At 31.4% G+C, this 23,034-nt stretch overlaps 3 protein-coding genes across 9 annotated transcripts in view; 2 read left to right on the top strand and 1 right to left on the bottom strand.

Annotated features, from left to right (window-relative positions):
- The window catches only part of dlg1 (MAGUK family member discs large 1), a 66,688-nt gene extending 48,289 nt beyond the window's left edge, over positions 1 to 18,399 (top strand). For 2 of the 5 annotated variants that reach the window (XM_077427868.1, XM_077427866.1), the window contains 13 exons: positions 8,650 to 8,889; positions 9,885 to 10,029; positions 10,117 to 10,394; positions 10,482 to 10,615; positions 10,702 to 10,821; positions 10,902 to 11,025; positions 11,107 to 11,212; positions 11,688 to 11,729; positions 15,699 to 15,848; positions 15,955 to 16,127; positions 17,389 to 17,498; positions 17,575 to 17,666; positions 17,754 to 18,399. In XM_077427868.1, the coding sequence (XP_077283994.1) occupies positions 8,650 to 8,889; positions 9,885 to 10,029; positions 10,117 to 10,394; positions 10,482 to 10,615; positions 10,702 to 10,821; positions 10,902 to 11,025; positions 11,107 to 11,212; positions 11,688 to 11,729; positions 15,699 to 15,848; positions 15,955 to 16,127; positions 17,389 to 17,498; positions 17,575 to 17,666; positions 17,754 to 17,860 (1,821 nt within the window). In that variant the 3' untranslated portion in view covers positions 17,861 to 18,399. Of the gene's footprint in view, positions 1 to 2,061; positions 2,206 to 5,851; positions 6,129 to 6,628; positions 6,662 to 7,388; positions 7,704 to 8,649; positions 8,890 to 9,884; positions 10,030 to 10,116; positions 10,395 to 10,481; positions 10,616 to 10,701; positions 10,822 to 10,901; positions 11,026 to 11,106; positions 11,213 to 11,687; positions 11,730 to 13,849; positions 13,919 to 15,698; positions 15,849 to 15,939; positions 16,128 to 17,388; positions 17,499 to 17,574; positions 17,667 to 17,753 lie in introns of those variants that run through there. The other 3 variants (XM_077427867.1, XM_077427865.1, XM_077427864.1) reach the window with 3 other exon arrangements.
- A 141-nt stretch (positions 18,400 to 18,540) lies between these two features.
- Positions 18,541 to 20,458, bottom strand: mRpL46 (mitochondrial ribosomal protein L46). 2 transcript variants are annotated; one of them, XM_077426943.1, is made up of 6 exons: positions 20,292 to 20,458; positions 19,664 to 19,838; positions 19,444 to 19,565; positions 19,232 to 19,374; positions 19,041 to 19,163; positions 18,541 to 18,962 (listed from the first exon to the last, which is right to left on the bottom strand). In XM_077426943.1, exons 1-6 carry the CDS (start codon positions 20,356 to 20,358, stop codon positions 18,816 to 18,818), a joined length of 777 nt encoding a protein of 258 aa, XP_077283069.1. In that variant the 5' UTR covers positions 20,359 to 20,458; the 3' UTR covers positions 18,541 to 18,815. The 2 variants fall into 2 exon arrangements, with proteins under 2 accessions (XP_077283069.1, XP_077283070.1); XM_077426944.1 differs by having other exon boundaries at positions 18,729 to 18,962; positions 19,232 to 19,371; positions 20,292 to 20,416.
- An 868-nt stretch (positions 20,459 to 21,326) lies between these two features.
- On the top strand, positions 21,327 to 22,815 carry LOC143910088 (26S proteasome non-ATPase regulatory subunit 8-like). Of its 2 annotated transcripts, none has more exons than XM_077428452.1 (5): positions 21,327 to 21,580; positions 21,735 to 21,907; positions 21,989 to 22,196; positions 22,279 to 22,449; positions 22,523 to 22,815. In XM_077428452.1, exons 1-5 carry the CDS (start codon positions 21,455 to 21,457, stop codon positions 22,652 to 22,654), a joined length of 810 nt encoding a protein of 269 aa, XP_077284578.1. In that variant the 5' UTR covers positions 21,327 to 21,454; the 3' UTR covers positions 22,655 to 22,815. The 2 variants fall into 2 exon arrangements, with proteins under 2 accessions (XP_077284578.1, XP_077284580.1); XM_077428454.1 differs by having other exon boundaries at positions 21,383 to 21,598; positions 21,753 to 21,907; positions 22,523 to 22,772.
- Positions 22,816 to 23,034: the final 219 nt, after the last annotated feature.

The raw sequence follows: 23,034 nt of genomic DNA, 5'->3' as shown, positions 1-23,034 counted from the left end.
CAGACTACAGTTTATTCTAGCTGGAGAACTTTCATAAATCCTCAAACGTTTTTAAATGAAATTTGAGATTTTTAAAATCAGACAGCAGTTCCAGGTGGTGAACTTTCATAACTCTTCAAAGGTGTCGAATTGAAATTTGAGACTTTTTTAAATTTGAGATTTTTTTTAAATCGGACTGCATTGTATTATTTATTAATGGGGAACTTTTATAAACTCAAACGTTTTGAATTGAGTTTTGAGGCTTTTTTATAATTTAATTGCTCGGTTAGTTAGGTGAAATTTCTAAACGTCCGAAATTTGTGAGGTAATTTAGAACTACATACTTCTAATCTTCCGATCGCCTTGATATTTTACTGAGTTTTGGAGTCGACTCTCATTAAAGTAAGCAAAAGCTAAAGGATTTTAATCATCAACGAAATCATTTGTAAATCAGCCTATACATACATATATGCACATGCCAACTGGAGAACTTTTACAACTAAATCGTTTCAAATCCTAATTTGAGACTTTTTCAGTCTGCAGGATATTCCAGCTAAAGAACTTTCATAGTTCTTTGTTTGTGAGCTAATTTTGAACCGCTTCTACTTTTCTCTTCGCTTTGATATTTTACCGACATATTGGAGTTGACTCTCATTAAGGTAAGCAAATGTCTCTGATATGAAGCTAAAGGATTTTAATCATCAACCACATCATTTTTAAATCAGCCTATATTGTACATATGTATGTACATATGTACATACATATATGCCAACTGGAGAACTTAATCGTTTCTCAATCGTTTCGAATCCTAATTTGAGACTTTTTTTTTAAATCAGTCTGCACTATATTCCATCTAAAGAACTTTCTTAATTCTTCAAACATTTCTAAATGAAATTTGAGACTTATGTATATCAGCCAGAAGTTATTTTCAACTAGAGAACTTTCATAGCTTTTCAAAGGTTTCGAATTGTACATAATTTGAGACTTTTTAAAATCAGACAGCAGTTAAGTCTTATTAGAGAATTTTTATACCTTCTCGAACAGAGACATGTAATAATAATAGAAGGGCCCTTACGAATAAATAATTGTTGTCAATATTACGCGGCACGTCTCTATAAATACGCTACAAGGCACGGAATACAATCCGATCAATTTACTTATAAACATATATCCCATGTTGTTTATTGTGTGTTTTTCAATGCATTGTGCAATTTTACCGATGCTTGCCCATCTTGCGAGTAATATAAATAACCAGATAAGTTTTTATCGGACGTACGTCGAGCACCAAGCATCAAATACGACTGATGCTAAAATTATTTAGGATTGTCTGTGGACAATCGTCACTTGATAACAATATGACGCCTAAAGCCACTTCTATTAATATAACATTTCTCTGTCCTCGAACGTTTTGAATTGAAATTGAAATTTTTTTTTAAAATCAGCCTGCAATTCATTTCGACTTTGAGACTTTTTTAAAAATCGCACGGCAGTTTTATTCCGGTCTCCGTGACGGGCCCGAATGTGAAACGCCCGAAAACGCAAAGATCGAAAATTGAAAGATAAAAATATGGTGCATGGTAAACGGTACATACTCACTTAATTTGTGCGAACAGGATACAACAGGAACAAGAGGAAAAGCCTGTTCCTCTTGTTCCTGTTGTATCCTGCTCGCGCAAATTAAGTGAGTATGTTCCGTTTACCATGCACCCTTTTTTTACTTTATCTATGTACGTAGTAACAATAGATGAAGTTTTTTTTATCTTTCGACTTAAGATCTTTCGATTTTCGATCTTTGCTTTTTCGGGCGTTTCACATTCGGGCCCGTGACGGAGACCCGTTTTATTCAACCGGAGAGCTTTCACAATTCCCCACAATTCCGAATTGAACTTTGACACTTTAGAAGCTTCATAATACAAGTGCATCAAACAGGCTATGGTCGAAAGTCAACGTCCTTTTCAAATCCGATACGGCATAATTCGAAATTCGAATCGATGCATTTTTATTTCTTTGACAATTCTTTACTAATTTCGGACGTATACACAGTCGAATCGCTTTGCAATCAAATAAGAAGGCTCGACTGTCACTAATGACAGGTGACAGATGACAGATGAGCACGTCTGTTGGACAGATTCGAGGCGTGTCAATGTTGGTGACCCCTGTCGTGGTGCGGCTCGTTCGCTACCACAGCCGACACACGTCAGTCAGTGAGCGGCCGGCTGCGGCCAGGTATGTCCCGGTTTTCCCATCTTATTTGACGTTTGACAGCGGCCGGGGGGCGCGGGGGCGTGTTCCCATGCCCCCGGGGTGCTCCGCGGGCCCCGAGCGTGCGCCCCCGCGCTCCCGGAAGCCCGCCGTGCCGATGACGGTTACGCCCCCTCGCCGTAAACAAGCCACACCGGCAGCCGCCCCACATTCAACAGGCTGCCTCTTCATATCCAACTCGCACTTCACAATCCGACTGTGGCACGTGTCCACGTGTATGTGTGTGTGTGTGTGTGTGTGTGTGTGTGCACGTGCAATTGTTGCACTAGTCGAACGTGTCAAGAACTTGCCTAGAATGTGATGTGTGTCGATTATTCCGCCAAAATGGTATAGAATTCAATGATTGTATATGGATTATTGTTGCTGATGTTGTTTGAATGGGCTCTGTTGAAATCTCACGTGCTATAGTTTCAATGTATGATGTGACCTATTTTGATTTTTGCGTTTTGATTTGAGCGTGTTTTGTACAATGTTAAGTCAGATTTGACAATAGTAAGCGGTAGTAGATGTGTCATATACTGTTGCTTATTGTATAAGTTTGCTTTGACATTATATAAAAAACGATTCGAAAAGTTGCAGTCTTCAAAATACTGTTAATGATAAGTTTTTATCCATATATTGTAAACCGTATCTTAAGCCAATACTGATTGTAAATATGCGTATCTTGTAACACTTCGTTGTGTTCGACATCAATTATCGATTTTTTATTATTATTTCATTGAGTTTGTGTCTGTTTGGTTTTGGAAAGGTTCGTAATTGAGAAAATAGTTTGGTTGGAGATTACCAAGTATGTAGATTAGGGATGATTGATTGAGTCATGAAAATGTCAACGGTTATATATGACGGGCTGAAAACCAGACTGGTACAAGTGATATTTTTAAAAAAAATCTGGTCTTAGAGCTAACATAATAGCATATATGAAATGCTATTATTTTAGCACTTAAACCAGCTTTTTTTAAAAATGTCACTTGTACCAGTCTGGTTTTCGGCCCGTCATATGAAGGGTTGTATTTTTTACTTAATGGAATATTGTTAGTGGTCTCCCCATTTCTCTTCTTCTGCTAGTGACTCATCTGCTACCGCATGTTGGCAATGATTTTTTTGATGATTATTTTGCTAGCGACTGCCTGGAAAACAGTGCAGCGGTGCTTTGATTGAATTATTGCCTCAGGTTTTTTAGCCTTCTGTAGATGTTCCTTTGCATAATAAGATGCAAGAGTTGATATGTCTTGGGTTGTTGCATTACGTATTCAAATTTACGTCTCTTGATAGTCTCCATTTCAAAAATTTTCGTTGTAATAAAATGTATAAAACTATAAAGATTTTGTCTCATTTGAGATATTATTAGCTTGATGATGATATTCTTTACTCTTAGATGCGTTGTTATGTGTTCGTTTTTTTTTAAATCGGATTGTGAAGTGTGAGTATCGTCTAAATTTATGTAAAATTGATGATTTGTAAGAAGGCTAAACCTACATATATGCTATGTATTTCAAATGTCAACACTTGCAAGTATCAAGTTTCATATTGTCCTTATTTTTAGACGATTAATCAGCTGAAAATATATATATAATATTCATTACAAATAGGATAATTTTTACTATAGTTAATGATCTTTTCATTTTTAAGAAATTATTGTTTTTTTTTTGTTATTGCAAACCTTGATAAACATAACATATTATACATGTAACAGTTATTTCAATTTAACACCTTCGTGTAACAGATTGAGTTTACACGTGTGTGTGTGTGTGTGTGTTCTCACATATCGAATGACCGTGCGAAAAATAGTGAGTAAATTGCATATCCTTGCAACACTATTGTTTTTACATTGGAAGTAATTCTTAGAACTTTTGTACCTAATATATGTATGTAAAATTGTATGGACGTTTTTAAACCTTGACTGAGTAACTGGTCAATGTGTGCGATCAGAAGGTTTTATTTTGAGTCTTATTTCTGATGACTTCACTGTCTATTTTTGTTGGTGTTCATTCGAACTAAAATAATTCAATCCAGAAATGATGAAATGAAAACTAACGTACGTTCGTTCGGAAACGAATTGTGTTTTGATTCAGGTTATATTATTTGTTTTTCACGCTTTCTTGTGACTATGTAGTTCAATCGATTCATTTAGGGCAATTTAAAGTACATTACAGGTATGCAGGGTCTAAGAATTTTATCTTATCTAAGTAAGGTCTTATCACTTTCCATTATCTCTAAGTTTATAAAACAGGTTTGGCAATAATAATTTTTCTATGTAAATGCATCCAATTTATTCCGTATGATAAATGTGTTTCACTCTAATCTTGAGATAGTACTTTTTGAATTCGTCATTTGATTACTATCCAGATTTCATTAAAATATTTAGTATTATTTCAATTTCATTCTAATAGCCGTATATTGCTATAAAAATGTTTTGATTTATTTTCTATTTAGTTAGATTATTATAATTTATTTATTGCCAGTCCTGGTTTTTGACTTATAATCTAATACGGTATAACTTTTTAAAGGTTTATTTTTATTTTGCTTATTTACTTTTGCTGAATTTAAATTTTATTTATTACCAACAAATGATATAAATAGCTTTTTATCTGACATAAAATAAATATTTCCACTTTATAATGTTTATTGTTATAGCATGCAAATCAATTTAATATGTCAGGTAATGAAGTTAATGTATGTATGTATATATGTATCTTACAGTAGAAGTGTATTTTCAGTTGTGATATATTCCAACTGGCGTTTTAGGTCATTCATATTCGAATACAATTCAACTTTACAAGCGCAGATATATGTACTTTCTACAATGTGCGCCAGTTGTAATATAACAGTTGAGTTTTGACAGCTCTATTCGGATAGAATTCAATATTGCGTTAATATTTGCTAGTTATTACGAATAAAGGTAATGAGTGCTGTATTAAGATAACTCGAGGAATGTGTTCAAAACAAAAATGTGACTTTCCAACTTAATTTACTAGTCGAATGACGTTTTCACGAAAACCTAACCTCTCCATCTAACCTGGTAACAACTTATTATTAAACGGTATGTCAGTTGTAATATATTTTGACTACTTGGAATGTAATTTGCCATATGAATCAACTTACGTGGGTTAGACAGAATATATTCCAACTAGTCAAAATATATTACAACTGAAAATACACAAACTATAACGGTAGTTGGTACCAGGTTAGATGGAATATATTCCAACTAGTCAAAATATTACAACTGAAAAATGCACTTCAACTGTAACATATACATATGTACATATGTATATTGAATTTATTTCATTTCAATCTTTTTATTTCTTACATTTGTTTAATATTGCTTAAGGCATATTTATATCATAAAATGTCTTAATTCAAATATAGAAATAGCGACATTTATTTAAAAAATAAATGTTTGCATTTTTTTCATATTCACAATAATGAATAAAATTTAAGTGCTTTGCACAATATCTTCAAAAAAAAAAAAAACAAACAGTAATCTGTACGAAAACATGTCACTTTATCTTTCTTGCCCTTTATTATATATCACGAATTTAATGAGTGCACTGTTCATGGTTTTTGGAATCATCATCAGGTGAACAATCGGAAGTCTTTATTATGGTTTTAGTTGTGGAAAGCTCAAGCTGGTGATTGATTGAAGGTTTCGGTGTGCTGCATGCAATATAGAATCCGGAGACTGACACAGAAATGTGATTTGTGACTAACACGCATGCCGCTCTTTGCCATAGCGTCATCTTTACCGAGTGTGAGGCTTCTTGATCGGTGGTGTTTGTTGTGGGTAATGTAACATATTGTTATTATACAAGATGACCGAAAGACGAAAAAAGAAATCTACCCATCATGGTCTCTTCAGGAAGGTGTCGTCTTTATTTAATTTGGACACGGTGAGTGAAAACGTGTGTTATAAAGCCACGATAAATTTACATTTCAAAGCATACAAACAATAATTTCTTTTAAATATAAAAATATGAGATAAGCGTTAATAAATTGTGTTCATATTTGTGAAATTTATTCCTATATTATTTGTGAATTATGCTGTTATTTTAATTATCCAAATTCAATGACATTATATGTATGTACATATACTCTGTAAATTTACTACATCCAGTTCATGTTTGAATTGTATATCTTTTCGTTTCTCCTATAATTTAATTTATATTATTTATCTGAAGTATTGACGTTTTTGCGATTGTTTAAATAAACGAATCGCAATTTCTAAGATTTTTTATGTATTGTTATTATTAAAATGGTATAAACTTATGCTGATATAGGAATAATATTTATCATATTATAGGTGAAATGTGTATTAAGTTTAAATAATCCTATAAAATGTAATATGAAAGTAAATTGATGGTTTGTTTTATCTATGAATTAAATATTTCAGGCCCATCTTGCTCCTGCTGGAGAGATGAAACAGGTGCGATCAATAAGCTATAGATTTATATTTGTAAAAATGTACCAGATCAATCAAAGTATACTTAAAGTTATATCATTAATACATTAAATTATAGTATTATATTTCATTTTAATTATTTCCTTATATGGTTGATAGTAAAATCATTTTTTGAATACTAGAATAATGTACATATATGAAAGCGTACTATTATAAAATGCGTTCTATTACTGTTAGTATATCTTTGATTGTTCTCAATGAATATAATTTAGTTTCCTCTACTTAATACGTTCTTCCTTTAAATATGGAAATGATTATCAAAAATATATTTTGAATTAATCACAAAATATATTCTAATAAATTAAAATAAAAACCAATTAAACTCTTAAGCATGAATTGTATGTAAAAATTAATATGTTATATAATTTTATATGAATATATACATTTATATGTATATAAAAAAAAGTTAAAATTCCGATTAAGAAATATAATTATTTGTGATTAATAACTTAATACTTTCTTCAATAATAATCTCAAAAATATCAAAGTCTCTTAACCATTTAACTTGAATATTCTTAGCATGCATTTACGTACAATAATACAAACTGTCAAGACATTTAATTTAATTCTTTCACAAAGTAAATATCATCGATGAATATTTTAATGTGAAAGTATTAAACGATCCTCTGTGGAATGATTTCCCGAAATTTAATTTACCATTCTCATCAAATTGTACTAACGGTGGAAGCAGGTGAACGGTAGGACTGGTGGCGGCGGGGAAGAAGCGGGATCAGACGAAGAACCTGGATGGCACTATGAAACTGTGGAGTTGAGTCGTGCAGGCGGAGCTGGCTTGGGTTTCAGCATTGCCGGTGGCACTGACAATCCACATGTGGCGGGAGACTCTCGCGTCTACGTAACAAAACTAATATCGGGCGGGGCAGCAGCCTCCAGCTCATTGCGCATCAACGATGTTATTCTGCGAGTGAACAATACGTCTCTCGTCGGCGTTTGTCATGCAGATGCTGTCGATGCACTCAAGAGAGCTGGCACCACCGTAAAACTGGTGGGTCAATGTCGTCGTCTGTTCGTGTACAACTTTATGGGGTTTCGTTTCTTTTGGCAGTTTTCGGCTACTTCACATTCAGCGATTGATTTTTGCACATTGTCGATTACCAATCCGTCATTGTTTTCTACATACATATATGTATGTATGTATGTGTCGTCGTCATATATTATATTTGTCTGTCGCAAGAATAGGACTGCAAAAGTCGCCGAATATGAAAGGCTGAAATGTATCTGCTTTATGTACTTATGTTTTTAAAGAGATATTTTTCGTACTGAGTTGACTTCAAAAAAATGTCTTTTATTATATAGTGAATAGTTATTTAGATATTCAAATCTTCATTTCAAATAATTATTTGTTTGTATTGTCGGACTTATTTATATCATCATCCCTTTTCATATGGTGAATTTTATATGGTTTACAATTTGTTCTTCTGTATGCTATTTTGTAAATTTTGCTATTTATTGAACATGGTTATTTCTGTGGAATGGCATGCGGTGGTTAAGGTTTGTGTTACAGAATAAATTATTTTTGCATGATATTGTTATTATTTTATATATTTGTCTAATTATTTCATTTCATTTGTACCGTAAGGTATTCATTATGCACTTATCAACATACAATTTTTTTGTGTTACCATGAATGGAAATACAAATTTCTTAGATTTCTTATTAGTTTTTGAAACATTCATAATTATTTTCAACATTGTATTTACATATGGATGTAGTATTAATTTTCTACTTTTGTATAATACTACTTTATCTATGTTTTTCTCTTGTATGGGGTAAGTAAATACATAAATGTATTATCTATAACTTTTTAAAAGCAAAAATTCAAACAAATTTTTAATAAAATTTAAACTACTCTTTTTATATACATAGATGCATTATTTAAGTAATTGGATTATTTTTATATCAACATAGTAATGATGATTTTGTTTCATTAGAGAGTTGGTCGTCGTATGGGGGCAGATACGGGAGACGGTGCCCCTGCAGCTCCCGGTATAGAATATGAACTGGTGAAAGGAGGCGCAGGACTTGGGTTTAGTATAGCTGGAGGCGTTGGAAATCAACATATTCCTGGCGATAATGGCATCTATGTTACTAAGATTATGGCTGGTGGAGCTGCTCACCAAGATGGACGATTACGTGTTGGTGATAAGCTGTTAGCTGTTAAAAATACTTCAGTGAGTTTATTTGTCATTTTATAATCTAATATATATTACAAATACCGAGCAAAGCCGGGTAAAAACACTAGTAATAATCTATATATATAAAAAAATGAATGTCTGTGTGTGTGTGTGTCTCGAATAGGCTCCTAAGCCACTGAAGCGATTACGATGGAACTTTCAGGATTTGTTGTATGCGTGTCCGAGAAGATTACTATGAAAAAAAAAACGGGAACGGAAACGGGAAAAACGGGAATGAGTGTCATTCGCTATAATTTCAAATGTTTTCGCGTTGTGACCAGGGTGTTCGCTGCCTGCGTTGTTCCGACAAATGGGAACGAGAACGGGAACGGGAATTGCATGCGTTATTGTGGCATTGCAACGCATGCAGGGTTCAGCTAGTCGTATATATAAAACGAAGACCGTTTGTTGTGTATGTGTATGTGTAATTCGTTTGTGATTGACATTAAATATTCAAATAAATTTAATAAAACAAAAAAACAAAATAATGTTATGAATACTGAGCGAAGCCGTGTGAAATCTCTAGTATCATATAATACCAGAGAAATGTTATAATAATAGAAGTGGCTTTAGGCGTTATATTGTTGTAAAGTGACGATTGTCCACAGACAATCCTAAATAATTTTAGCATCAGTTGTATTTGATGCTTGGTGGTCGACGTACATATGTCCGATAAGAACTTCTCTGGGCAAGGGCAACGGGCAAGTGCATCGTTAAAAATTGCACGATGCATTCAAAAACACACAATAAACAACATGGGATACATTTTTATCATTTAAGTAACATATTATTCAATTAACATCGTATATGAAAGTTTTCATGAAAGCGTCGGCATTCGACAATAGCATACGCATACGCGTACAATATTGCGTAGTTATGGAAACGGTACGCGTGTATTGAAACAAAAAATGTATTCGAAAGGGCGCTTCTATTATTATAACATTTCTCTGTATAAAACTGTTAAAATTTTTTTTTTTTGTTTCTCTTTACAGAATGGAGATGTGTATTTAGAAAATATAACACACGAAGAGGCAGTGAGTGCTCTAAAAGCAACAAGAGAGCGTGTTTTGCTCGTTGTTCAGCCAACTACTGCCACTTCAACAGCTTTGTCCTCTTCAACTGCTCATTCACCCACTCGTAAGAAACACTTGCAAATGAAAGCTTTACTTAAGATTTTATGTACATAGTACATGTTGATGTTTTATACTGTTTTAATTTGGTTAGATTCTGCACGAGCTTCATCCCTCACATTACACACGCTAAGTGCTCCGGAAGGTATTCCCGATGAACCGATTCGCACGGTGGAGTTAGATAAAGGACCGAATGGTCTGGGTTTTAACATAGTCGGCGGTGAAGATGGCGAAGGAATTTTTGTTTCATTCCTTTTAGCGGGTGGACCAGCAGACAAAAGTGGGAATTTGCGCCGAGGAGATAAATTACTTAGAGTTAATAATACAGATTTAATAGGAGCCACACACGAGCAAGCCGCTCAAGCGTTAAAAGTATGAAATAGGCTTTAAATAAATTTAACATGTTTTGTGTTTTTAATTGATAATTTTTTTATAAAATGTGTGTAATTTCTCTTTTAGAGTACTGGCCAACGTGTCGCACTTACCGTTATGTATAAACCTCAAGAATATAATAGATTTGAAGCTCGTATCAATGAGCTTAAACAACACCACACGCTTCTTAGAACCTCACAGAAAAAAACATTATACGTTAGGTAAGTTTTTTCCATTATTATATATGTACATACTTTTGATTATTTACTAAAATATATTTTTGATGACATGATTGATAAAATTTCAGAGCACTTTTTGACTATGATCCTATAAGAGATGACGGTTTACCATCTCGAGGATTACCTTTCCGATATGGAGACATATTGCATGTAACTAATGCTTCCGATGACGAGTGGTGGCAAGCAAAGTTTGTATATTTTATTTGAAATATAATATAATTTTTAATTTTACTGTGGCGTGTGAGAAATATGTTATATTTTATTTTAGACGAATCGGTATTGATGGTTCAACGGATTCTGAATTAATAGGAATAGTGCCATCGAAAAGACGATGGGAACGAAAACAGCGAGCCCGTGACCGTCAAGTCAAATTTCAAGGACAGCCATCTCAAGTACATATTTGATTCGATTTCTAAACATTTTATTTGTCTATATTTATTTTGAATTATAATGGCTTCTTAAAATTTTTCTAGCAATCAACTTTGGAGCGGAAAAAAAAGACCTTGTCCTTCAGTAGACGGTTTCCCTTCATGAAAAGTCGAGATGATGCCAAATCTGAAGACGGATCTGACCAGGAATGTGAGTTAATTTCAAGAATGTCTCATTTACTCAATTTCGTAGTCTCACGACTAAATTATATTTATTTAAAAATAAAAATAATCCTTTCAACTAAAATCGCAATAATTCATTCTTCATCAGATTGAAATCCATCATTTATTAATGGTTCTCGAAGAAAAATGAAATTTATTATGAACTTTGTACAATCGAATGTGAGAGGTTGACATCTGATTGGTTTGATTGCAGATGCATGATTTGTTATTTATCGTAAAATATATTTTACTTAAAGCATATTGGGATACTTGAAATGCATGTAACATGTAATATATGCACACAAGTTTATATTTTGCTCGATTATATGCCTGCTTTTCCATTAATAAGTCATACATATAAAATTAATAATACAAAACATTGAATGTCAAACATATGATTTGATTATATCCTCCTGTGTAAAATGTAAAACTCCAGATTAAACAATAATTGATTTTATTTTCAGCATTCATGCTTTGCTACACTCAGGATGATGCTAACGCCGAAGGTATGCATAGTATGCAATTTAAATTAATTTTAGTATTACAGAAAATATCTTATTCTTTTTGTGTCTACAAACATGGCATCTTATGAAAGTATGAATAATTTACACATACAACATATTTTATATATTTATAATCCTTACATATGCCCATATTGTGCAGGATCTTTTTGGGGAAAAAAATCTTTGTTTTTATTTATTTTTAGCTATTTAAATTGATTCATATAAGTTTTTCGAATTGGTTATTTTATAATTTATTAAGTAATATTTTTTGTCGAATTTATTATATAGATTATTGGTTGGAAAATTTGAATACGTGATATTATATAAAAATTTTGATAAATTTAAGATTAGCAAAATACTGTAATCAAAATAAAAATTGCTTAAAACTATTATCAGATATTCAGTCGACGAATGCAAACTCGTATCGATTGAAATGATGTTTTTTGTGATGTAAATTTATCATCATCACTAAATAATGATATAAATTACATAGTTTCCTTAAAACGTCTGTTTATTTGTCTTTGTATTTTTTTTTGCATTTTACATATCTTGTAACATTTAATTTTTTTTTATTTTATAAAATTCTGATATAGTTTTAAAATATTTTTTCTTACATGCATATGTATGTATTTATATTCATTCAATTGATTATTTTGAAAACCTGGTATTAAGATATGTAAATTATTTTAGGTCATTAATGTATAAATTTAAAACTCAGTAATATGTACTAAGGATTTATCAACATGTTTATGTAAAAATATATTATTTTTGTCAAGTTTCAGTACGCATATTTATATAATATAATATTTACATGATTCATAGACGGTAATTTATTGTAGATTTACTTTTTATAAGCTACTGGAGACGAGGACCATTATTAAGGATAAATATTACGTAAAGCTGGCTTGATTAATAATACCTTTAATAATTTTAAATTATTATTGTGCATTAATGTAGAATAAATTTGAAATTTGTCGAACATTGGAATTCAAACAGCACTACAAGTATATAAAAATATACAATGTTTCGTGTTTTGATTACACTACGTACATATTATATATGCGTGGAGATGTTTTTTCGTTAATAATCATTATATATTGACGCAATAGCTGTATAAGCGAAGGATAAATTTCTTTCCGTATTGTGATTATTATGATGAATGTCATTGAACACTTCATACATAGCTTAATTCATGCATCTGTCGCAGGCTTTTAGCTTATTTTAATTTATGCAGATGATTTTCACTGGGATAATTTTAAAATCATCTATATTTTTATGTTGCATTAACCTATGTGTGTGCATCAATTATGTGATGTCTCTTTATCTTTCTCTCTTCTTCATACATTAATTAGCCCTGTTTTATTATACATAAAACCTATATGTGCTACATTTAATTGTACAACATACAGTACATTGTGTATTGTATTACTTATATACTTTATTTATATATATATATATATATATATATATATATATATATATATATATATATATATATATATATATATATATATATATATATATATATATATATATATATGTATATATACACACACATATATATATATATATATATATATATATATATATATATATATATATATATATATATATATATACATATATATATATATATATATATATATATATATATATATATATATATATATACATATATATTTATATACATACATATATGTATATCAATGATGCTTTTTTTTTAAACCATTATTATATATTTAGAGTGCCTTTAATTGTTAACTGTATAGATATTTTATTTAACGATAGATAAATGCACATATTTTTCTTAAATAAGAATATACATGCATATATGTAATCTGAAGAATATACTAGTAGAAATGATAAATTTAGCTTCTGCATTAGTTCATAAATGATTAAATGACAATTTCAGTGTGGCTTCAATGATGTTAAGCCAGGTAACTGAATGATTAAGATTATGAAAAGTATACTGAGGTGTACGGTACTTTTTATTGCTGAAATGCCATATGGTCCAGTGCTTCTAGTTGCCTGTAGATATATACATACATTATTCACTATTGGCAGTTGAGTTGACTGTGCCCGCCCAGTGTTGCAAGTGATGTAACTTTCTTGTTTGTATGTAGGGGAAATCTTGTATCGAGTGGAACTTCCGTTGATGGAGGAGATAACGCTAATATATCTAGAAGACGACAGTAAGTGCACCGTCACTGGACAGGGAGTAAGGTGTAGTTTGCGCGTGCCGTAGAAATACCTTGGACTCCCGCATTGTTATCATGTCCTGTCATTATTTTTAGTATATATATATATATAGTAGATTATCATTGAATAACAGTTGGAAAATACGAATTTTTTTCATCCCTCGCAACTGTCATGTCTTCTAAATGGCCTATATCTTACTGAAAAGTTTTTCGACCGAACATACCACGGTCTTGTCGCTGTTGGGCTACTCCACAGCTTCTCCCAATTTGTCTTTAATCTTGTGCGAATCCGAGGCTTCAAAACGGCCGTTGGAAGTTGAATTCTTAATTCTTTGGTAAATTACTGTTTTATATACATGTATATAAATTATCAATTTTAATATCGTAACGCTCCGAACTACGTTGCAGGTTTGTTTTCATTTTTCATATAACTCATTTTATTAAATTGAATTCAATACTTTTGAAGGGAATAAATAGAACATTTTTTATGTTTTCAAAAAGTCTTTTGTACATAGATTTTTACATATACATCTTTCTACATATTGTCTTGTTTATTTGGTGTGATTGTACAATGGACTCTTGTAATGCTAATTTATATTCAATTTCGACGTTTATCTGTAGTATTTTTGATTTATTTGAGAGAAACTTTAACGGCCACTGGAAGCACTGTAAGGCAATCTATATTTATTTTTAGTTTTCATATTACCACCACATCACCGTTATAATATTTTTTTTTCTCATTCATTATGCATGTCCAAGTGTGCATGATTTAGCACAGCACGTCAGAGAACGAGCACTTCAGCCTATCAACTTTTTACCACATCTTATGATTATTTTGCATAATGCTTTGATGCAAAACGTTATTTTTTTTATTGATATTGGATTGGAACATCATTTTTATTTAACGCAATATTTTTATATGTTTACATTAAGTCTGATGCATGCTTTGTCGACCATTTTATTCTGCAGACATTAAACAAAGTTCTTGGATTTCGTTACGTAACATTACGCTGAAATTTTTAATTGTAGTCTTGAAAACATCAATGACAGCTTTAGTAGTTCAAAGCTTTAAATGTTTCTATGTTAAATAAGTGTATCAAATTTTTTTTATATTTCTAAATTTTTAAAATTAAACTATACGTATGTATGTTTAAGCTATTTTTTTAAGTTTACACAGAACCGTAGCGACACACTCGATTTTTTAATTTATTGATTGTTTAGATGCCAAATTAAAATTTTGATTTATGTTTTAGAAGTTATAAATTATTATTATTCACTGTTTTTCGTTATGGATCTGTGTATGTATGTTTAATAATTGTATAAGCATAATAATTTCTACATATAATTTATGAAATGTTCCACTGTTTTGTCTAGAAATAATTTGTTTTTCACAGTATGAAGGGACGGTACACCATTCATGTAAACAAACTATTATACATAGCATGTTTTATTCCCAAAGTTAGCATGAAGTTAGACATTATACAAATTTAAATTCATTAATACATAAATCCACTAGTTTCTTAGTTGAGAATAATTTAACAGTAATTGTTGAGAAATTGTCACACAGCAAAATTCACTATAAAACCACGATCAGTAGAACAGCATTAGAATGGGATTATGAAATATACTTTATTTTGTTCAAAACTACTACGTAGATGTAATAAAATGTATATTCATACGATTCTATAAGATACACTTACACTTAAATGTTTATACACTTCAACTTCGAGGAAAGCTTTTTATTGCATAGTAATGTATTTCTGTCATCATTCAGGTCAAGAAGAAGCTGTATTGTCGTATGAATCGGTACAGCAGTTGACTATTGCTTACACACGTCCTGTTATAATATTGGGGCCATTAAAGGACAGAGTGAACGATGACTTGATATCTGAATTTCCCGACAAATTTGGAAGCTGTGTGCCACGTAAATTTTCTTAAAAGTTTCACTAATTCAAATAATAAAAAGTTTTGAACGTTTGATATTCAATACATATATTGAATTATTTTCCATGCAGACATTTGTTTTTTAGATACAACTCGACCGAAAAGGGAGTATGAAGTCGACGGTAGAGATTATCACTTTGTAAGCAGCAGAGAACAGATGGAGAAAGATATACAGAATCATCTATTTATTGAAGCCGGACAGTATAATGAAAATTTATATGGAACTTCGGTCGCTTCAGTCAAACAAGTCGCCGAAAAAGTATTCAACGATTCTATATTAATGATTACTTTATATTTTTGTTTATCGCAATTTAATAATTTTTTAACAGCATTCAATCTGAATATTTTGTTTTGTATGTAAAATTCACCAATTGTTTTTACTTTATCTATGTATGTTTGTAACAATAGATGAAGTTGTGTGATCATGCGAAAATTCGAACTCGACATTTTGACTAGTTCGAACCCAGAATCGATCACTGATCACGTTTTAATGATCTAGAAAAAAATGTGTGTCAGTGTATTTCGGGGATTTTTCGAACACCATTCGTCCTATCGAACCGAAACTTAGTATCGGTTACTGAAATTCTTATCGATACAACGTAAATTTTTAAGTTGACCGGAGATGGTATCTTCTCTTAGAGGTGTTCTCTTTTTTTTAAGCTTTTGAATTCAATTATCTCCCAAACCGCTAATCGAATCTGACTGAAATTTTTTTACATGTAATAGAAATTATAAATTTTATACCGCAATATTTTTTTCTAAACCGGAAGTGGTACTTTTACTCTAGAAAATCGAGGTTTTTTATGTTTTTAGAAACCCTTTGATTTATTGAACTGAAATTTAATTTCTAGAATTTTAAGCTCAATACCAAGTTATGTATAAAATTTGGTAAGCATCCGTCAACCGGAAGTGGCAGTTTACTATTGTTAGATTTTTCTTCCACTATTATTTTCGACCCCTTAAACATGTGTGCTCTTCACTAAAAAAAATCTCGTATTCTTGTATCAATGTGATGAAAATAATAAAAAAAATCACTAAATTTAATAAACTGGAAGTGTGATTTTTTCCTCTTAGAAAGGTCAAAAATGTTGTGACCACGATTCTGTCCACACCCCTGAATGTATCAAGCTGAAAATTTATATTTGTATTCTATATGTACAAACTTAGAGCTGATAAAGTTTTGGTCAGAATTCGTAAACCGGAAGTATTTCATTATTTTATTTCGACCTTTTGAATTATTTTCATTTTCTTGATATTTAATGTGTATAATAATTAGTGATTTTAAGTAATAAAAAAATTTCGAACAAAATCCGATAACCAGAACTAGACCATTTGTCATTTTTTTTTACATTTGCGCTCAATTTGCATCGAAAATGCTTTCATAACTGGTATGTGTGAACGTGTATGTATGTTTGGTTATCGAATTTTGTTATTTATACTTCTTATATTCCTCAAATACATAGATAAAGTCGTGGGTTGGTCACATCCGAATTTTTTTGTTATAATTTCATTATTTTTAGGGCAAACATTGTATATTGGACGTTAGTGGTAATGCTATTAAGAGACTTCAAGTGGCACAGCTGTATCCTATTGCAATATTCCTTAAACCAAAGAGTGTGGAATCTATCATGTATGAGCAATATTAACATGACGTTGTGTATTTATATCCGTTTTTAATGTTGCTAAATATATGTTTTTAATTTTAGGGAAATGAATAAACGCATGACTGAAGATCAAGCGCGGAAAACATTTGAGCGTGCTATGAAAATGGAGCAGGAATTTGCTGAATATTTCACAGGTGGAGCACAGTTTAAAACATTAAAATGTCATATTTGTTAAAAGTTGTACTAGTTGTAAGTGGTCAATAATAAATTTTTGTTTTTAGCTGTCGTAACTGGTGATACTCCCGAAGACATATATGCTAAAGTGAAACAGGTGATAGAAAGTGAAAGTGGCCCGAATATATGGGTCCCACACCGTGAGCCGCTGTGACCCCGCCCTTCGTGGACCTTACCTCCACCCTCACCATCTTTCACGGTCCACCGTCTCACACCTGCACGTTGAATCTCACTCCCACCCTATTATAATTGTAAATACCGTAAAGATTGTTATTGCGAGTCTATTTAGAATTTAAATATAAGTTGATATTTTAATTCAAAATCATTGATGATTAATTAATAATCATTTTAGACACCGAACCTCTCGCCCTTTTTAGCTTTGTGACGAAGGATAGGGCTCTGCCACAAACTACGTTAAAGTAGTATAATTTACGAGTGTTTTAAGGATTCACTCTAATTAAAAATAATTAAAGATTTGCGTTATTAGAAGTTATCGAGACGTGATGTGGCTCAGCCTTTTCTTGATGAGTGTACTCATCCGTATTGATATTTATTAAAATGTTTCACTTTACCATATTTTAGAAAGCATTCTGACAATTGTATATACATACATATATACACATATTAAAATATATATATATATATATATATATATATACATATATTAGTTTTATAAATCATATTACAAGCGCCTCCCCCTGTCATGTCATTTTATTGCAATAAATTTATCAATTTCTGAGATTGCTAAATGTTTTGACGATTAAATTAAACACTGTTGTGTTACTCTCATATTTATAAACTGTTAAGGAAAAAAGAAATAAAAATGCTATCAAAGCCATATCATCTTGTTATTGACGTTCCAACATTTACCCTCATTTTGTTTGTATTTAGTAGTCAAGTACAATTTTCCGAGTACAAGATTAGTAGGCAAGTACAAAGTGTCCGAGTATAAGACTCAGAACGTACAGGTCAGTGTGTTCTGGGTTTAATAAAATCATTTGTAACAATGGAAACAATTTGTTTGAAATCCAAAAACTGTGTTTAATTTCAATGACTAAATACAATATTTATAAATCTCTCAAGTGATTACTACAATGTTATCAAAATATTCATGATCTTTCCTCTACAAGGAAATTGCTGACAGATGTGTGGTATTTTTCGGGTAAGACAGATTGTAATTCGTTTCTGGTTAACCATTTATATTGTCTATCTTTGGAGATTTGACCGGATATATGGCGTGCGTAATAGAAGAAGACCTGTAATCAATAAAATATATATGAAAATATCTGAATGTGATCTTATTTTTGGATTTTGCTTGTGTTGTGAAATGTCACCTTGGCTCCCACAGATCCTTCCTTGGTTTTGAATGTGTATCTATGGTAACCACACGGAGCGTTACCGTAGAACTGAACATTTAAATCTTCACCACACGCTTCTTTAAAGACTCTTTCAGCTGTCTAAATACAAAAACATGGATATTAAGTACAATGAATTCGTTTTGAGATTTTGCAATTCATTTAACAACCTGTCGTAAAGTTTCTCCATTTTGATGTTTCCCTTGAGGTAAAATAAATTTTTTTTTATCTCCTAACTGCTGTTCCACTAAGAGTACTAAGTGGGATTGCAATTTTCTTTCCAATGATTTTTGGTCATTCTTCTTATCGGCTTCTGTTTCATATGAATAGTGGATAAATAAAACTTTATTATATCATCAATCACATGTTATATAATATTAACCTGTTGTAATTGAGGGAAATTTAAAGTTAGATAGTTCATCAGTGGAAGCGTCTTCAAAATCTTGGGCTGTGACTATACTCACTCCTGTGTCACTTTGATTTTCTTTTATATTTTTAGCAAATCTGTTGAAAAAGAAGTGATTATATACAATACAGGTGTAGATTTGATATTTTATTGGTAATATGCGAAAGCTGACATATCCATATGCTAGGGTACTCACATTTCTTTTTCGTGTCGAAGTTCATGGTCTGATTTAAAACTTTGATTGGTTTCAATGTTTTCAAGAAATTTTTTATACTTCAGTTCAGTATCATTGAGTGATGGTGTCACAATTGGAAGTCTTTCTAGACAAACGGAGGCTAAAATATCCCAACGGTCTTTTTCCAACGATTTATCTACAAAGGCAATTTGTTTCTCGTATTAAATTGTAAATATTGCTTAATATACAATATACACTTATAAATATGTGTATTATTTTCGACCATTGTAAGTTACTTATCTATATTTTAAACAATATAATAACACATCATTTGAAGACATTAAGTTATGATTTTTGAGTGTTTTTTTTTGTACCTTATTGAGAGATCACAGACGCTTTCATTTTAAAATTAATGAGCAGATTGTAAAAATAGTATTATCTAGAAAATCAGTACTTCAACAGTGGTATTTAATTGAAAGAAATCTTTTTTTTTTGGTAAAATTTTAAGTGATCTGTGTATAAGAAATGGTTATCGATATTTTAATGAAAATAGGCGTTGATTTTTCACTTGCCCAATTATGATTACATACTTTAGTGATTAAAATTTGAGTAATACACATTGGGAGGAAATATTGTCTTATGTCCTGACCAGTTGTAAGGGGGCGGAGCACCAATCGTGCCCCCGTTAATGGTCCCCGAGCCGCACGACACAACATTTTGTACTTGACAGTTGCTTTTTAACCTCACTTTCATACTATTTGGTCCAAATAGTATGAAGTGCACAAAAGTCCGGTGGCCATCACCGCATCGAAAGTCGAAAAATCGAGATCTTTATTCTTGTTCGTTTACCATGCATACATATGAAGAGCGGTTAGTATATATATATATATATATATATATATATATATATATATATATATATATATATATATATATATATATATATATATATATATATATATATCAGTGGTGTGCAGTAAAATTCTCTCTCTTTTTTTTGTCGTACAGCCTTACTTAATGTGCATTGCTTACTTATGTACCGTTTACCATGCATACATTCTTTCGATCTTTTGACTTCAGATGTTTCGATTATCAATCTTTCGATGCAGTGAACCAAACCCACAAAAGTCATATGTATTTATGTTGTTTATAGAAATATTAGAAATTCCATCTATTTCATTAAGCATATATTTAATAAAATAAATCTCATCCTTGTAAATTAACAATATATTATATTTTATACTTAAAGAGATATATGGTTCGGTGATTACTAGTCAAATGTGAACCGGTCAATGGACAACCGGTCGCTCTAGATCTGCCACACGTGATCACCCGTCACATTAAAACTGGTCACGAGAAAACTGGTCACACCCTAAAATCGGTCAACCAGTTTTCTCGTGACCGATTTTAGGGTGTGACTAGTTTTCTCGTGACCAGTTTTAGTGTGACGGGTGATCACGTGTGACCGATCTAAAGCAACCAGTTGTCATGTGACTGGTTCACATATGACTAGTAGTCCGTTTACCTATAGATATATGTACAATATAAAAAAAGTAATAGGTATAAAAGTAAAAAGTATAGGATTATTAATCGATTTATATACACATTGATGTTAATTCTAGTGATAGGACGTAGCTTTACGTTGGTAAATGAAAATAAATTTTGATATAAGCAGCAAAAATGGGTGTTGGTCATGGTCGATCATTGAGGTATTTGGAGCGAATACAATCGGCTTCGGCTTGTCATCGTCAGTGTACTGTGAAGTCAGTGCTTACTTCTTAGTATTGTCGGTGATCATCAGCCTGTATCATAATGTCGAGTAATAACGATATGGAAGTCGAGACGGCTTGTTGTGGTTTGCTCTCTCAACTGAAGACTGAATTCGCTAAGGAGAAAGCTAACCTGTCGCAATGTGAAGATTTGCTATATCAGCTCAAGGTATTGTGTTCTTATATGGTTATACTTCTATATACTCCTATATCTATATTGTGTCCTTATATATATATACTTGCATATATTTTATACTTCTGTTCCTCATTTCTTTCTCATCATTTTATTCCATATAAATTTGGCGATGATTTTTGTGTTACAGATTCGGATCGCCGATAAGCTTTTGCCCATTTCTGGCAATATTGTCAATCAAAAAGATCTGATATTGGCGCGAGACGTTTTGGAAATTGGCACTCGGTTGGCAGTCCGAGCCGAAGACATTGCCGCATTCGAGAGGAATATGGCCCAATTAAAATGCTACTATTATGATTACAAGTCAATATTTTATGTTTGAAATGTGTATAAATTTTAATTTACTTATTTTGTTTTAACCGGTTTTTTTTGTATATTTTTTAGGAGTCAAATTCCCGAATCACCTTATAAGTATGAGCTTTTGGGTCTCAACCTTTTATTCTTACTGTCTTTGAATAGAGTTGCCGAATTTCACACTGAATTAGAACTCTTACCTGTCGAAAAAATTCAGTCTGATGTGTACATTCGGCATTCCGTTGAATTGGAACAGTATTTGATGGAAGGCAGTTATAACAAAATTTATTTAGCAAAGGTAATGATCAGTAAAATTAAAAGAAAAAATAATTGAGTGTGGTGATTGGTAATTATTTTTAAATACTTTTATAATTTTGCAGAAAAACGTTCCAGCGAAAAATTATCATTTCTTCATGGATATTCTTTTAAACACTTTGAAGCACGAAATCACAGCTTGTTTAGAAAAAGCATATGGCAATATTTCAACAATGAAAGCTGCAAAACGATTAAACGTAACATCAGAGCTATCCGCTTGTTACTACGACGCTGAAGTAAATTGCACAATGATTAAATATTTCTTTTATTTATGTATGCTTGTTAAATCAAAATATATGTTTGTTATAGAAAAATATGGAAACTGACAAGACCATTAGCAAAGCTGCAGCAGAGTCAAGTAAAGGTAAAGCGTTCTTCCCTGCAATGGAACTTGCCGAACAAACAGTGTTTTATGCCACAGAATTAGAAATGGTTGTTTAAATTCAACTAAATATTCAAAATATCTGTAATGATCAATAATTTTTTTTTGTATTGAATGAAATATAAATTGTGTTTGTATTTGGTTAATAAATTGCATACTTAAATGTAAAAATTTTTTAATCGAGTTTTTATTGAAGAAATAGATTGATTTTAATATGTATAATACTTTGGTTAAATTTTAATATTATGCAAAGGTTTAAGATAAAATAAATTATATAATTACATATATAAAATGTACGGGTCTACCTCACGGGCCCGAATGTGAAACGCCGGAAAATGCAAATATCGGAAGGCAAAGATCGAAAATTGAAAGATCTTAAGTCGAAAGATAAAAAAGGGTGCATACTAACGTACATACTCCCTTAATTTGCGCGAGCAGG

This window comes from Arctopsyche grandis, chromosome 3 (genome assembly GCF_051622035.1).
Source record: "Arctopsyche grandis isolate Sample6627 chromosome 3, ASM5162203v2, whole genome shotgun sequence".
Lineage (NCBI taxonomy): Eukaryota > Metazoa > Arthropoda > Insecta > Trichoptera > Hydropsychidae > Arctopsyche > Arctopsyche grandis.
The sequence above is the reverse complement of the archived record's forward strand: the minus strand, read 5'-3'. Positions and strand labels throughout refer to the sequence as shown.

Excerpts from the sequence above, each read along its gene's own strand:
- mRpL46 (XM_077426943.1), bottom strand. The coding sequence starts at position 20,358 with ATGTTGTGTCGTGCGGCTCGGGGACCATTAACGGGGGCACGATTGGTG. Across the intron at positions 19,375-19,443 it reads ATTTCCCTCAATTACAACAG|AAGCCGATAAGAAGAATGAC; the intron begins GTTAATATTATA and ends CATATGAAACAG. Across the intron at positions 18,963-19,040 it reads AAGGATCTGTGGGAGCCAAG|GTCTTCTTCTATTACGCACG; the intron begins GTGACATTTCAC and ends TATTGATTACAG.
- LOC143910088 (XM_077428452.1), top strand. The coding sequence starts at position 21,455 with ATGTCGAGTAATAACGATATGGAAGTCGAGACGGCTTGTTGTGGTTTG. Across the intron at positions 21,581-21,734 it reads ATTTGCTATATCAGCTCAAG|ATTCGGATCGCCGATAAGCT; the intron begins GTATTGTGTTCT and ends TTTGTGTTACAG. Across the intron at positions 22,197-22,278 it reads ACAAAATTTATTTAGCAAAG|AAAAACGTTCCAGCGAAAAA; the intron begins GTAATGATCAGT and ends ATAATTTTGCAG.